This window comes from Spea bombifrons, chromosome 11, assembly GCF_027358695.1.
Source record: "Spea bombifrons isolate aSpeBom1 chromosome 11, aSpeBom1.2.pri, whole genome shotgun sequence".
Taxonomy (NCBI): Eukaryota; Metazoa; Chordata; class Amphibia; order Anura; family Pelobatidae; genus Spea; species Spea bombifrons.
Window position 1 is genome coordinate 37,099,966 of NC_071097.1, and position 16,192 is coordinate 37,116,157.

At 46.0% G+C, this 16,192-nt stretch overlaps 1 protein-coding gene across 1 annotated transcript; it reads left to right on the forward strand.

Annotated features, from left to right (window-relative positions):
* Nucleotides 1–784: 784 nt before the first annotated feature.
* Nucleotides 785–15,059, forward strand: FHIP2A (FHF complex subunit HOOK interacting protein 2A). The gene is made up of 17 exons (XM_053450297.1): nucleotides 785–1,007; nucleotides 2,802–2,880; nucleotides 3,108–3,277; nucleotides 3,672–3,776; nucleotides 6,906–7,028; nucleotides 7,253–7,507; nucleotides 8,061–8,257; nucleotides 9,821–9,935; nucleotides 10,983–11,059; nucleotides 11,178–11,370; nucleotides 11,477–11,646; nucleotides 12,212–12,352; nucleotides 12,601–12,691; nucleotides 13,193–13,336; nucleotides 13,444–13,584; nucleotides 14,061–14,164; nucleotides 14,716–15,059. Exons 1-17 carry the CDS (start codon nucleotides 963–965, stop codon nucleotides 14,819–14,821), a joined length of 2,256 nt encoding a protein of 751 aa, XP_053306272.1. The 5' UTR covers nucleotides 785–962; the 3' UTR covers nucleotides 14,822–15,059.
* Nucleotides 15,060–16,192: the final 1,133 nt, after the last annotated feature.

Consider the following 16,192-nt stretch of genomic DNA (forward strand, 5'->3'; position numbering starts at 1 on the left):
GGAGGACAAAACCAGGACCTGCTTTTAGATCAGAATCTCACATTTTTCATGCAGGAAAGTCCTCGCTTAACGGCCATCAGTGTCGTGTCTGTGTGGCTATTGGTCGGCCTGCGCGATGCCACGCAGATTTACGGCTCACACAGTCTGGAGCCGACTTCCTGTTCTCCCCGCTGGGGTCATATATAAGACTCTCGGACGGTGCTTTTGTTCCCGGTATGTTCTGGGTGATATCCCTGCTTAAATGTAGGTGACTCCATTGAGTGTATCTTTAAATAATGACATGTCAGTAGGGGGCAGTGTTGGGCAGTAGGTGGTGTGTTGTGTCAGTGTTGTTCCTGTGTCGGGCAGTAGGTGGCAGTGTTGTGTCAGTAGGTGGCGGTGTTGTTCCTGTGTCGGTCAGTAGGTGGCAGTGCTGTGCCTGTGTCGGGCAGTAGGTGGCAGTGCTGTGCCTGTGTCGGGCAGTAGGTGGCAGTGCTGTGTCAGTAAGTGACAGTGTTGTGTCAGTAGGTGGCAGTGCTGTGCCTGTGTCGGGCGGTAGGTGGCAGTGTTGTGTCAGTAGGTGGCAGTGCTGTGGCTGTGTCGGGCAGTAGATGGCAGTGCTGTGCCTGTGTCGGGCAGTAGGTGGCAGTGCTGTTCCTGTGTCGGGCAGTAGGTGGCAGTGTTGTGTCAGTAGGTGGCAGTGCTGTGTCTGTGTCGGGCAGTAGGTGGCAGTGCTGTGTCAGTAGGTGGCAGTGCTGTGTCTGTGTCGGGCGGTAGGGGGCGCTGTGTGTTGTTGTTCCCCGGTCGGCCGGTGTTCTGTGCGCTCCGGTGTGTGTTGTGTACATTGTGTGCTTGTAGTGTCTGTGTTGTTGTGTGTAGTGCGTACCGTGATCTGCCCCCCGCCCAAGCTGGATCGCCGGCGGTCGCCGTTCTCCGCCTTGTCCAAGGGCTCCCGGGAGCGGCTCCAGCTGCAGCGGGACAAGATGTTCTCCAAACTCAGCTCCATCCTGCAGCAGGCCGTGGAAGCGGTGAGTACAGACCGGGGACGGGGCCTGCTGGCCAGGGTACTGCCACCACTACAGCTCGGTGACTGGGCCTACCGGCTGGGGGAGAATTATTACTCCAGACCGGGGACTGGGCCTGCGGTATCTTTTACTGCAGCCCGAGGCCTGTCAGGCGACAGTAGGCCGCTGTTGGAGGGGTTTATTGCTGCCAGGGAGCCGGGGCAGGAGGGCAGCACCCGGCATTACTGCTGATGTGGCAGCAACCGAGCAGCTGCTTCTACCCCAGACCTGCTGCGTGGTTATTAGAATAACCCGGGCCCGCCGAGGGGTTAACGTAACATCTGTTTAATGCCCCAGACCCGCACAGAGTGGTGCAGTCGCCATGGCAGCCAGCGGTAGGAGCCCCAACTGCTTCACCTTCAATCACCTTAATCAGTCGCCGGTCTCGTCTTAGATTCAGGAGCCGTATGTCTATCCCATGCGTGTTTAATCCCCTCACTGTATTACCCTCTACCACCTCTGCTGGGAGGCTGTTCCACTCATCAACCAACAATGCCACACACACACACAATGCCAATATCCAGATAAATGCCATGCGTATATACAGTATATATATATGATATAATATAGTTCTGCTACGATAGATATATATACAGAGAGAACCTTTTCTACACGGATCCCGTAACATTCTGCTGTCAGACTACAACTCCTGTCATCCGCTGCCGGTCAGATGGGGACGCTTCGCTGTCACTGACACTGATTGGGTGCTCGAAGCAGCTAATTAATGCCAGGAGAATGACGCCCCCGTCCCCGATCGTGCCGCGGTGTCAGCGATCTCCCGGCGCAGCTCCCGTTTGGTTTTGTTACTGTGAGACCGACGTGTCCTCGTCCCGCTCGCTCGTTTCCCTCCCTGGAGCGAGTGTTTGCGCAGCGTCACCTTCCACCCGGCCGCTTCACGCACTTTCTCTCCACGGATTTCTGGACTTTGTTGTTTTGTGGACTTTTAACGCCTCGATCCGCAGGAGCGACTTCTACCGGAAAATACGGTGACCGGCCCCCTGTATAATGTATAGATATATTAGTGACCCGGCCCCTGTATAATGTATAGATAAATCAGTGACCGGCCCCTGTGTAATGTATAGATAAATCAGTGACCGGCCCCTGTATAATGTATAGATATATTAGTGACCCGGCCCCTGTATAATGTATAGATATATTAGTGACCCGGCCCCTGTATAATGTATAGATATATTAGTGACCGGCCCCTGTATAATGTATAGTTATATTAGTGACCCGGCCCCTGTATAATGTATAGTTATATTAGTGACCCGGCCCCTGTATAATGTATAGTTATATTAGTGACCCGGCCCCTGTATAATGTATAGATATATTAGTGACCGGCCCCTGTATAATGTATAGATATATTAGTGACCGGCCCCTGTATAATGTATAGTTATATCAGTGACCGGCCCCTGTATAATGTATAGATATATTAGTGACCGGCCCCCTGTATAATGTATAGTTATATTAGTGACCGGCCCCTGTATAATGTATAGATAAATCAGTGACCGGGCCCCTGTATAATGTATAGATATATTAGTGACCCGGCCCCTGTATAATGTATAGATATATATTAGTGACCGGCCCCTGTATAATGTATAGATATATTAGTGACCCGGCCCCTGTATAATGTATAGATATATATTAGTGACCGGCCCCCTGTATAATGTATAGATAAATCAGTGACCGGCCCCTGTATAATGTATAGTTATATCAGTGACCGGCCCCTGTATAATGTATACTTGTGTCTTTTCGCAGCTCGCTCCTTCTCTGCCGTTGCAGGAGGATTTTGTTTATCACTGGAAGGCGATCACTCATTATTACATCGAAACAACCGGTAAGAGAACGGAAGATTTCTCTGTTTGAGCTGGAATTGTGTTTCTTGGAAATACCCAAAATTTGCACAAAAATTACAATAAAAAAAAAAGGCCGGATTAAAGGAGTCGTTTTTTTCAAGCTTTTTCCCTGCTTTTTAAACTATTATTTAAAACATGAGATTTAGTTTTTTTTGTTAAATTAACCTTTTCGGGCTCCCTCGTGACGCTCGTCTTCTTCTTCATGCAGATGACAAGGCCCCGGTGACCGACACCAACATCCCGTCTCACCTGGAGCAGATGCTGGACATCCTGGTGCAGGAGGAGAGCGAGCGGGAGTCGGGCGAGACGGGGCCCTGCATGGAGTACTTACTGCACCACAAAGTCCTGGAGACCCTCTACACCCTGGGCAAAGCCGATGTGAGTGCGGTCATATCACGCGCCCCCCCCGTACAGGGAAAGGCGCACAGGCAGGGGTGGTGTAAGGAGAGCGAATGATGTTCCTAATTACTGCACAAAGGGAGAGTCAGTGGAACAGCAGCTTTAACATCAGGGCTCGGAGGTCTTGAGCTTCCGTGACGCGACATCTTATGAAAGTTTTTTTTTTTGTTTTTTCTTTGGAACTTCACCAATTTTTTAATGGGTTTTCATGCAGCTCCAGGGCTTGCTTGTGTTGGGATGTCTGGCCCCGGATTGGCCCCCGGAGCCCCCTGTAGGGAAGAGTCACAGTGTTGCGCTCCGCTGGCTGAACGTGACGAGATACTAACCTGACTTGGGGGTAAATCTGGTTATTTTGGGTTTCAATTCTCCGCAGTGTCCCCCCGGCATGAAGCAGCAGGTCTTGGTTTTCTACACGAAGCTTCTCGGCAGAATCCGGCAGCCTCTCCTCCCTCATATAAACGTCCACCGACCGGTGCAGGTAACTTAACCCCGTCTTACCCTAACGACCCGCTGAGCCGACAGTTTGTGTTGTTGGATTGTTTGCTAAAGATTGTTCTTCTAGATTGTAAGCTCCTTTGTACGAGGGACCGGCTCACCTTCTCGTCTCTGTGATGCGCTACTTGTTAAGTCCTGATTACTCATTGCACAGCGCTGCGGAATATGATGGCGCTTTATAGACCAATAAAAATAATAATAAACGATACATTTAATAGAAAATAAATAGAATGAAAAACGAGGAGAGAGACGAGGAAATCGCAGAAAGAAAGTACAAAGAGGCCGTATATAGTATTAATGCGGGGGCCGGATTCTGAGGTTTTTGAGAATTATAATAATCAGTGATAATATTTTTGAAACTTTGTGGGTTGTCGTTTGGGAATGCGGGCACAGGAGAGAAAATTACCCTCCAGGAATTCATAATTAACTTTTAATGACAGAAATCTAATAATCTTAAAAAAACTTAAACAGCTTTAACGGTATTCACAGAGAAAAGATAGATGATGGGGGGGGCACTCGCATCGCTGCTGTCATTTATGTTAAAAGTTTGAATTTTTCCCAATGAGAAGGTCAAAAGCTGTGAGTGCAATCAGTGGATGTGATTATTCTCCGCCCACTCAGTCAGGAAGCAGCTCCGCCCACTTTTGCTTGTGATGTCATACAGCTGCCCCGCCCAGTTTTGTCATAAGGTTGTCCTGCCTAATCACTGGGAAACCAGCCCCGTCCAGTTTAGCTTGTGATGTCATAAAGTTGCCCCGCCCAGTTTTGTTTGTGATGTCATCAGTGGCCAAGGGCATAAATACAAGCAAACACTGTTAAACCACTCATTGCTCAGCAGAGCAGGCGAAGATAAGATGATAGATATGGATCTCCTCAGTCTTATCATTTTTGGATGCCTCGGCACCAATATTGTGCTTTTTATTATAATTTTGCTGGGAGCTCAAAGATCTAAACGTTCTCCCAGAAAGGATCACGAAGCCCTTCTCTCCATGAACATTTTACGTGTTGTTGGCAACATCAGTCATTCGTTGCTGAAGATGGAGGAGGCACACAGACGCTCCCTGTCCCATATAACAGAGCGAGTCTCCGCTCTAGAAGAGCAGATAAGGGCAGGGAACCGAGAGGACAAGAGACGGCACAGAAAAGAGTCACCGAGACGCCTTAACAGAGGCCAAGAGACCAGCAATGGACGCTCTCGGATGTCATCAGAGAGAACATCTCGAGTGGACTCGCACCGTCACGAAGAAAATGGCCACGGCTCGTCTCCGGAAATCAGAAGGCTGCAGGCAATTATGAACCGGCTTCTCAAGGAGAATGTGGAGTTGTCTCGGCGCCTGGATGAGAGGACTCGGAAAGCGTCCAATCTTGAAGAACGTTTGGGCTTCAAGAAAAGGGACGCAGGAGCTGTGATGGAAAACCCTTCTGACTTTGAATCCTCGGGCAGAAGCAGCAGTTCAGATACACTTGTTGAGTTTTCTTAACTCCGAGTTCCTCGTGAACTGAGATCCATCATACAGATCCGAGTCTCTCCGTGACAGCCTGGCTCAGGCAAAGGAACAACGTCTGGAATATGAGCGCCATCCTTAGACCGCCTCAAGAGACGTTCCTTCTGCCGCTTCCCGTCACCAACTGAAGCGCGTCAGCAGTATCCAACTATGCGGCGCTTAACATCTAAACAGCTTCCATCGATCAAAACCACCAACCTTCCATCAAAGAGCTTCTGGATCCAAGGAGAAATCCGATTGCCGTTTGGAGTCAAGAAGGAATTTTTTCCCCTGATGGCAGAATTGGAAGCAGCTTAATCAGGGGTTTTTTGCCTTCTTTTGGATCAGGAGTAGAAAGGTTGAACTTGATGGACCTCGGTCTTTTCTTCAACCTTATGTACTATGTGGCCAATAAAGTTTGGTTATAAAAAGAATGTACGGATCCTGAGATTTCTTTGCAAATAATTATTCTGCACAAATATTGGGTTTCTGCGTATAGATAACGTGAAACGCGTCAAAATACTTCAATCTCATCGCGGCATAAAATATGATTTCAAGGTTTTTAAAGCAGGAAAAAAATCTGCAAACCGGAGGGCCGAGCGGGTCTTATCTGCCGCCAGATTCTGTTACTTTGTATAAATAGTTTATTTGTATTTTTACCATAAATTTAAATAAGAAGCAGCGATATCATTCTCTATGGTTATATTTTTAATATTTTGTTCTGTACAGTTTGTGTTGTTGGATTGTTTGTTAAAGATTGTTCTTCTAGATTGTAAGCTCCTTTGTACGAGGGACCGGCTCATCTTTTCGTCTCTGTGATGCGCTACTTGTTAAGTCCTGATTACTCATTGTACATCGCTGCGGAATATGATGGCGCTTTATAGACCAATAAAAATAATAATAAACGATGCATTTAATAGCAAATAAATAGAATGAAAAACGAGGAGAGAGACGAGGAAATCGCAGAAAGAAAGTACAAAGAGGCCGTATATAGTATTAATGCGGGGGCCGGATTCTGAGGTTTTTGAGAATTATAATAATCAGTGATAATATTTTTGAAACTTTGTGGGTTGTCGTTTGGGAATGCGGGCACAGGAGAGAAAATTACCCTCCAGGAATTAATAATTAACTTTTAATGACAGAAATCTAATAATATTAAAAAAATGAAACAGCTTTAACGGTATTCACAGAGAAAAGATAGATGATGGGGGGGGCACTCGCATCGCTGCTGTCATTTATGTTCTGTCGGCAGTTAATAGAATTTTACTCCCTACAAACCTCCCGATGGTTTCTTTTCTGATGTAAAGCACGCTTTTTATTATCATTTCTTGGTTTCTATAGCACCACCATATTCCGGAGCGCTGTACACGGGGTAAACAGGACATAGCATACCTTTCGTTTCTGCAAGCCAAAGGAGCTCGCATTCTAGGACGTTGGGTTTGGGCGTTTAATATCGCCCCGTCGGCTATTCCTCTGTCAGTTTCGCTCTTTCTTGTTTTTTTTTTCTGCGTTTTATGTGTTAAAGAGATTTTTTGTTATTATGGGCAGCCTGGAATGATGAGATCCTCGCGGATTGTTCTGGAGATTGTGTTTTATGTAGAGAATGAGTTTTTTTTTTAACGTCGTAGAAACTCATCCGTCTTTGCGGTGAAGTCCTGGCCAACCCGACCGAAAACGAGGAAATCCAGTTCCTGTGCATCGTCTGCTCCAAACTCAAACAGGACCCGTATTTGGTCAACTTCTTCCTGGAGGTAAGTGCTGCCGCCCCCCCCACCCCCCCCAAAATAAAAAAAAACACACCGTCGGAGAGGAGCCGGCGGGTGCCGAACGTTCCCTTTAAACGTCGCATCGCGGCAGCCGCTTTGTCCTTCGTGGTTTCCTCTCGAGAAAAGCAGGCGGAATAAATGGGGCCGATCTGCTAACAGGCTGTACGATTCTGTGTTAAACCTCAACCCGTCTTTATTCTTTGTCGCAGAACAAATCAAAATCTACGCAACCCGCGGCATCGTCATACAGCGCGCCGGGGCCACGTGGCAGCGGACAGGTCCTGACCAGCGATACTGGGCAGCCGGTCACTGCAGGGACTGGTACAGGAGGGGACGCCGGTGCCAATCCTCCCCCCGAATCATCCGACGACCTAAAAGCGTCTGCGCTGCCAGAACCGTCTGCCAATCACGTCTATCAGGATTATAACCTGGTGAATTCGTTACTGAACCTCACCAAGAGTCCGGTGAGCTCCGATCGCTGCCAAAGTCTGACAGAAGCCTCGGGGAAAACTGTGTATTGTAGAAAATGTTTTTTTTTTAATACAGTTTTTAAAGGGGATCTCCTACACATTGTTTTTAATTTTAGTATCGGATCAAAAATATGTATTATAAAATATTGCTCTATTTTAAGCCAAATGTAGTTTTTCGCCCCCATAATATAAATGTTTTCAGGCAGCTGCATATCAGCCGTTTGTATGATTCTCGCTCTGTTATCTGATCCCCGATCTACTAAACCCCCCGACTCCTTATCATACTGCCTGTGGGGGGCTCAGTCTTAATGATCTAGACAGACTCTCTGACTGAGAAATCTATGGAGGGACAGACTTCATTAGCATCGCCATAAAGCATCAGCTCAGTGTGGTGTTATTACAGATTACAGCGCTAGGTGTGTTGCTGAAGGCGCATATCATATTATATTAAATATATATTATGCTTCCATAAGGAGCCGTGCCGGCAGCTGTCGGGGGGGCGATGCTGGAATGATGTTTAGAATGCGCTCGCTTGCTGTTTTCGCAGGACGGGAGGGTCGCAGTGAAGGCCTGCGAGGGTCTCATGCTTCTCGTGAGTTTGCCGGAACCTGCCGCTGCCAAATGCCTGACGCAGGGCACCTGTATGTGCGAGCTGCTGACGGACCGGCTGACCTCGCTGTACCAGGCGCTGCCGCAGTCCATCGACCCGCTGGATATCGAGACGGTGGAGGGGATTAACTGGGGGTAACTATCAGCTGCGTAGAACAATTCGCCGCCGATCGCCAGCCGCCCTAATAAACTGACCTGTTAGCGCTTCCAGCGGCCTCTGCCTGTGTGCCTTTCCCTGTATAATGGTCGGCTTCAGTTTTTAAATGCCCCTCTCTGTCTCTGCTGTGATTATGTTACCCCGTGCATGCGCTGATACGTCTGTAAGCCTTTTGGTGTTGTTGCTCCTTCGCCTCTGCTACGTTCAGAGTTTTTCTCCGCTAAACCACGGATTTATCGCAAGTTTTAAATACAAAAAGCTTATCCGCGTTCTGAGTGACAGCTTTCCGCGGCTGCTGTGATGTCATCAGAATGAATGACATCAGTCTGTTTTATGCACCCCACCCCCACTTTATATCGCTAAGAAAATGATTACATTACATTACTTTTATTTATAGCGCTAGCAGGTTCCGTAGCGCTGTCACAACGGGGGATGGTGTATATATTTTACAAAGACAATTTATAATAATGTATATAATAACAGCAGCAAATATCCCGCGTTACGTATAATATATAATATATATAATAACTGCAGCAAATATCCCGCGTTACGTATAATATATATATATAATAACAGCAGCAAATATCCCGCGTTACGTATAATATATATATATAATAACAGCAGCAAAAATCCCGCGTTACATATAATATATATATAATAACAGCAGCAAATATCCCGCGTTACGTATAATATATAACATATAATAACAGCAGCAAATATCCCGCGTTACGTATAATATATATATATAATAACAGCAGCAAATATCCCACGTTACGTATAATATATAATAACAGCAGCAAATATCCCACGTTACGTATAATATATATATAATAACAGCAGCAAATATCCCACGTTACGTATAATATATATATAATAACAGCAGCAAATATCCCACGTTACGTATAATATATAATATATATTAACAGCAGCAAATATCCCGCGTTACGTATAATATATAATATATATAATAACAGCAGCAAATATCCCGCATTACGTATAACATATATATAATAACCGCAACAAATATCCCACTTTTTATTATTAATATATATAATAACAGCAGCAAATATCCCGCGTTACGTATAATATATAATATATATAATAACAGCAGCAAATATCCCGCGTTACGTATAATATATAATATATATAATAACAGCAGCAAATATCCTGCGTTACGTATAATATATAATATATATAATAACAGCAGCAAATATCCCACGTTACGTATAATATATAATATATATAATAACAGCAGCAAATATCCCACGTTACGTATAATATATAATATATATAATAACAGCAGCAAATATCCCACGTTACGTATAATATATAATATATATAATAACAGCAACAAATATCCCACGTTACGTATAACATATATATAATAACAGCAGCAAATATCCCGCGTTAGGTGATGCCCAAACCTTTCTTTACTTTACTTTACATTCTGTATCCGACTCCCGGTGTAAAGCTGTAGGGGAAAGTCCGGGGCAGATAAACGGCTTCGCTAATTATTATTATTGTGTCTCGTTTTTATCCAGCTTGGATTCATACAACGTTAAAGACGACGCCTCGGCCTTCCCTGGGAAACGCGCTCTCATATCTTTCCTGTCTTGGTTTGATTATTGCGACCAGCTTATTAAAGAAGCGCACAGGGTGGGTGACCCGTCTTTATTTATATATATTCAAAAGATTGGGGTCACTGAGCTGTTGTCATGGAAAACAACAGCATTTCTGTCCGTAACATAAAAGGGTTTTCTAACCATCAATTAGCCTTTTAAACTTAAACTTGGATCAGCGAACACAACGTGCCATTGGAACACAGGAGTGATGGGAGCGATAAAGGGCCATTGGAACACAGGAGTGATGGGAGTGATAAAGGGCCATTGGAACACAGGAGTGATGGGAGTGATAAAGGGCCATTGGAACACAGGAGTGATGGGAGCGATAAAGGGCCATTGGAACACAGGAGTGATGGGAGTGATAAAGGGCCATTGGAACACAGGAGTGATGGGAGTGATAAAGGGCCATTGGAACACAGGAGTGATGGGAGTGATAAAGGGCCATTGGAACACAGGAGTGATGGGAGTGATAAAGGGCCATTGGAACACAGGAGTGATGGGAGTGATAAAGGGCCATTGGAACACAGGAGTGATGGGAGTGATAAAGGGCCATTGGAACACAGGAGTGATGGGGGTGATAAAGGGCCATTGGAACACAGGAGTGATGGGAGTGATAAAGGCCCTCTGTATGCCTGTGAAGAGATTCCATTAAAAATCCAGCTACATTTTCTTTGGTTTATTGTTTTATTAGCTTTTACTTGTATTTTTTACAGTTAGACTTTTTCTAAGTTGAATGAATTGTTCTGTAAGGGACGGTGTGTAACGCGGATACATCGTAACTTTAGACGATGACGCAGTTAGTCGAATGTGAGAGAATAAGAAACGATCGATGCTGTTCCAGTGATTCAGAATCATACAATTCCTTTTTTTTTGTCTTCCAACAAGTTTTTAGCGCAGCAGTAATTAAGGTTACGCGTTAACTTTAAATATATTTCCTTCTAATTTGCCAAATCTGAATGCGCTCCTACTGCGGACTCCATAATGAGATATCCAGATCCTATTATTATAACCCTAACCCTTTATATGTCACAATCATCCGGTATTTAAACGCACATGTGCTAACCGTGTCTGTCCTCACCAGATGGCTGCGTCCGCGATGGCGAAATGCGTGCGGGAGCGATTCCTCGTCGGCGTCATGGAACCGCAGCTTCTGCAGACGTGAGTTCGCGATGATTACTATTTTGGTTTTTCCTTTTCGTTCGTTCACAGAAGGAGCGAAGCGCGCATGTTCCGGCCAAACGTATCTGTATGTAATGGGTCTTTCCCCACTGATCAGGTCTGAGATCGGGATCCTGACGGCGACGGCTCTGCTCCACCGGATCGTGCGCCACGTCTCGTCTGAAGCCCTGTTGCAGGAAATCGTCTGTTTCTTGCTTGGGGAGCAGAGAGAGCCGGAGACGCTGCGGGAAATCCAGCGCTGCCCCTTACGCTATCGGCTCATCGAGCACTGCAATCACATCTCCGACGAGGTAACGCCGCTTTAACGCGTTTAACTCTTAGCAGGCTTTGTTTTTTGGATCAGAATGTGAATTTTCTGTTTGATGCTTTAAAGTCCGACCCTTCCTTCCCTCGCAGATCAGTATTATGACCCTCCGCCTGTTTGAACATCTCTTACAAAAACCCAACGAGCACATACTTTATAACCTGTGTCTGAGAAACCTGGAGGAGCGCAACTACACGGAGTACAAGCCCCCGTGCCCAGAAGACAAAGACATCGTGGAGAACGGACAGATAGCGGGAGCCGTGTACGTAACGAATGCTTTGGGGGGGGGGGTCGGATGGACCGTCCTGGATATTTAATATCACAAAGCACCTGGCTGTGACTTCTTGGACTGCAACCCTCACAATGCTTCATTTTCTTTAAAGCATCATTAGAATAGTAGTCTAGTTTTACGCATGACGCTGGACTCTTATGGTACTATATCAGACGACATATAAGGGAAAGAATAAAACTTACATTCTTATACATTTTTCCCAACTTTACTTGAGGATTTAGCTTGTTCTTAACCGTTATTTTTGATCACGTAGTAAATAAAGGGGGCTGCTTTAGGCAGGAAGAGTGCGACGGAAGATGCCCCCCCCCTTTTGCCAAAGTCCAGTAGCAGTAAAAAAATAATGAAATCCCTGGTGTGGAAATGCGTTGTGTTCTGCATTATTGCTTTTCATTATGTGGCCAACAGATGCCGCAGCGCAGTACAGCGTGTTACTTACTCCTTAATAGATTGGGGTACGTAGACGCAGGCATGCGGAGGGCCGCGGCTCTGCGTTACACGTTTCTAAAAGTTATTTTTCTTCTCCTTTATTTTTTAGCGACTTGGAAGAAGATCCCATCTTCACCGACATGTCTCCCGAAAACACTCTTTCTAAAGAATGGCTGAGCGCCTCGCCGCCGGTCAGTCCCGATCATCAGCGCAACGACGGGAAGACAGAGGTGCACAAGATAGTGAACAGGTGCGTGCTGCAGGACACGTGGAATATTTTGCTGACAGTGATAATTATTGTTAAGAAATAAAGAAAAATAGATTAATAAACGAAACGGAAGCAAATTGCAGTCCAACATTTTGGTGCCTGGCGTGCCGTGGAGTGACGAGCGTCGGTTTGCTCGTGATTCCCGTTCTCCGCTATGTTTTTTTCTTTGTTTCACATAAATATGTTTAAGTTTCTGCGTGTTTAATGTTTATCATTCATTTCTTCTTTAGTTTTCTCTGCCTTGTACCCGATGAAGCCAAATCTTCATACCAAGTGGAGGGCACCGGCTATGACACCTACCTCAGGGACGCGCACAGACAGGTGTGTGAAACACGCGAAGCAAAAAACATATTAAATACCCAAATGATCCGCCGCTGCGATCAGAAGCGTTCCTTATCGCCAGAACGCGTCGCAAACTCTTATTCCGTGCGCTGCTGAGCAGAACTTTCCAGCCGGACGGGTTCCTTGTGTCAGATCCCTGCTCCGAATGTGAAGCCGGGTGCCCGAAACGCCCGGCTGGCCTTCTCGGCCTGTCACAAATTAATGCATTGTTGGAAATTGGCTATTTTAGGTATTCTCCTGCCCGGTAGCCAGGCATGGAAGCGCGTCAGCCGTCCAAAACGTTTCGCTCTTCCGTGGGATAGAATTCCCCGCGGCGCGGCGCTCTCCAAAACTCTGCTGCTCACCCTTTTCATCAATTTTGATCTCTTCTGCACTTGGTTATATCAAGCGATGTCTCTCTGGACGTCAGAATAGACCCAAAAAGCTCTGGTGGTGTGAAATATATCAGAAACGTTTTACATTCTCCTCTTTGTTACGCAGTTCAGAGATTTCTGCGCCGTCTGCCTGCAGTGGGACTGGCCCGGCACGGCCAAGGCCATCGAGAAGTGCAACCTAGAAGCTCCTTTCTTCGAGGGACATTTCTTAAAAGTTCTGTTTGACAGAATGGGCAGGATTCTGGATCAGGTAACGATTCACCAGACAGACGTCCAAACAAACGACATGAAAGAGTTTTCTATAAAGTCAAACGCTTGAAAGGGCCGACGTGGACGACGACCTGTTTCTTCTTTCAGCCGTATGATGTGAATTTGCAAGTCACGTCGGTGCTTTCCAAGCTCTCGCTGTTTCCCCATCCGCATTTGCACGAGTTCCTGCTGGATCCCTACGTCAATCTGGCCCCGGGGTGCCGGTCGCTGTTCTCCGTCATAGTCCGGGTAAGTCGTCCGGCGAATGAATGCACTCTGCAGACCGGCTGGAAACGTTATTAATTCATACAAGTTTCTGGTGAATTACAATTTTAATCAATCGGAAAAATGATACAAGAAGAGTTGTAATAGAGGGACTTTTGGGAAATCTAAATAAGAAATCCGTAATCTTTGGGGAATAAAATCCGGCCCAGAGGATAAACTTCACTTCACTGCAAACTTTATCACTGAATTATATTAAAATAAATAAATGTATAGAGATGGTCAGACCTCCGGGTGCAGCTCTGGAGACATCAGGCGTACGGCTCCTGAATCTAAGAAGAGATCAACGACTGATCAAGGTTTGAGTCTTTACAGCAGGGATAAAGGGCACACTAGAAGGGGGCCACCGGGGGCCGATCCGCCGGGAGGTTCTATATTTCTATATCCCTCGAATTGTCGGTCTGTTTGTAGAATTTCTGGTTATATTCTGTGCTTTTCTTCAGGTGGTAGGAGATCTTATGGTGAGAATCCAGCGGATCCCAGACTTTACACCCAAACTCCTGCTTGTACGGAAAAGGTTATTGGGGCTGGAGCCTGATGGACCGATGTAAGGCTGTTTGCTGGGGTTTGGGTCGTCGCTGGGGTTGGGTATTTGTTGGGGTTTGGGTCATTGGGTCATTTGCTGGAGTTTTGGGTCATTTGCTAGATTTTTGGGTCATTTGCTGGCGTTTTGGGTCATTTGCTGGAGTTTTGGGTCATTGCTGGAGTTTTGGGTCATTGCTGGAGTTTTGGGTCATTGCTGGGATTTGGGTCATTGTTGGATGTGTAGGGGCAGCATAGGCAAAAATCCATAGGGAATGAGTATATTAAATGCCAGCTGCCCCACCTTAACACTCCCCTGTGATGTCACCACCATGACATCACCTACCCACGGGCAATAAAGAATGTTATTTAATAATAATATATAATTAGGCGTTTCTGTTGCATTCACCCTGGAGATGCCTGCGGGGGGGGGATCTGGGATCCTTTTTCTGCTCCGTGATACCAATTTAGGGCCCTGAATATACACAGAATTTCATGTTCTTTGTATCATGAAGATTACTTTACTGCTCATTGGTTCACCTGCTAAGTTTCTGCTACTTTGTTTTTCCCCCCCAGTGTTGATCATATGACCCTGTTGGAAGGAGTGATCGTGCTTGAAGAATTTTGCAAGGAGTTGGCCGCCATCGCGTTCGTCAAATATCACACCTGCCGGACCCCCTGATGCCCCCGGCCTGGAATCTGCACACCTGCGAGACCAAATTTCACGCATTCTGCAAACGTTTTGCGGAGTCTGAACCTCGGACAAGAAGGGAAAACGCTTTCTGCATCTGCGGAGATCCCGCGCTCGCTTTACCTGCGGTGCCGTCTGCTAGAACCAAAAGCACCGGTTTTAGGGTTTTCAGGAAAAAAAAAAACTCGCCTCGGAGTTCTCAGCGTCAGTTTTCTTCATTTCTCGAAGTATTATTTTTCCCAGACTTTTACGGCCCGGAAATCCCCCCCTCCGTTAAATTTGAAACGGCTTCGTGTTTTTTCGTTTATTTAACAGACTGGGTTTTATTTTTTAAATCTCTTTTCCTTAATATATATTTTTATCACAGAGGTAGACGGATCCCTCCGTCGCTGGGAAGGCCGCCTTGGTTTACGAGAAGATATTTCCGTTATGCTGCGGATCTGAGAGGACATCAAAAATGTTCAAATTACCAGAAAAGGGTCGATCCGGACTTTATACCCTTTTTTATCCTTCGTTTTTTAAGTGCGTTTTGCGTTTTTTACGGTGTTTCTTGTCCACACATTTCTTTTTGTCGCTGGTTTGATACGTCGTAGGCGAGCGTCTCCAATAGACAATTATTATCGTCACAACTTGGACAAGATTTGCCTAAAAACAGGAAGATTCCGGCGGTTTCCGCTGCTGTCCGCGTCACGCATGCGTTAAGACTTTGTCTCTTCTGATCCTTTCGTCCTCGCGGTAGCTGAAGCCCCCAAAGCGACCAAATATTAACCCTTGGGGTGACTCCCCCAAACCCGAACGAATGCCCCCCACGTTCACGATGTCTCCGTGTGGGGGGGTCTTTCTTTCTTGCACATCCCTTTCTTTTTGCTGCCAAAATTCTGTGTTTTCCTCTCTCTTGCTTTGTGAGATGCTGCTACGTCCGTGGAGTCCTCTGAAATGTTACACTTTCTTTTAATGATATTTCTCAGAATCAGCCAACGAAATGAAACATAATATATTCTGATGAATAACAAACCTTTTATCGCAGAGAATTGGTTTTTTTTTCTTCTTTTCTGAGTAATTTGTTCTGTTAAATGAACTGAAATATACAGAGCCGGGGCTGAAGCTCTGACGTCTGCCGGTGCATGCAGCTCTACACGTTACACGGAAGAGAATTATTATTCTTTCTCCCCAAAACACGGAACCTGCTTGCAGATCGGCCCCCGCCGGCCCCATATAGTCACCCGTTCCTTCTGATGTAAAGACTCAAACCTTAATCAGTCGTTGGTCTCGTCTTAGATTCAGGAGCCGTATGTCTATCCCATGCATGTTTAATCCCCTCACTGTATTACCCTCTACCACCTCTGCTGGGAGGCTGTTCCA

Coding starts and splice junctions, on each gene's coding strand:
- FHIP2A (XM_053450297.1), top strand. CDS start 963: ATGTTCTCCAAACTCAGCTCCATCCTGCAGCAGGCCGTGGAAGCG. Junction 11,647..12,211: donor GGACAGATAGCGGGAGCCGT/GTACGTAACGAA, acceptor TTTATTTTTTAG/CGACTTGGAAGAAGATCCCA. Junction 12,692..13,192: donor TCAGGGACGCGCACAGACAG/GTGTGTGAAACA, acceptor TTTGTTACGCAG/TTCAGAGATTTCTGCGCCGT.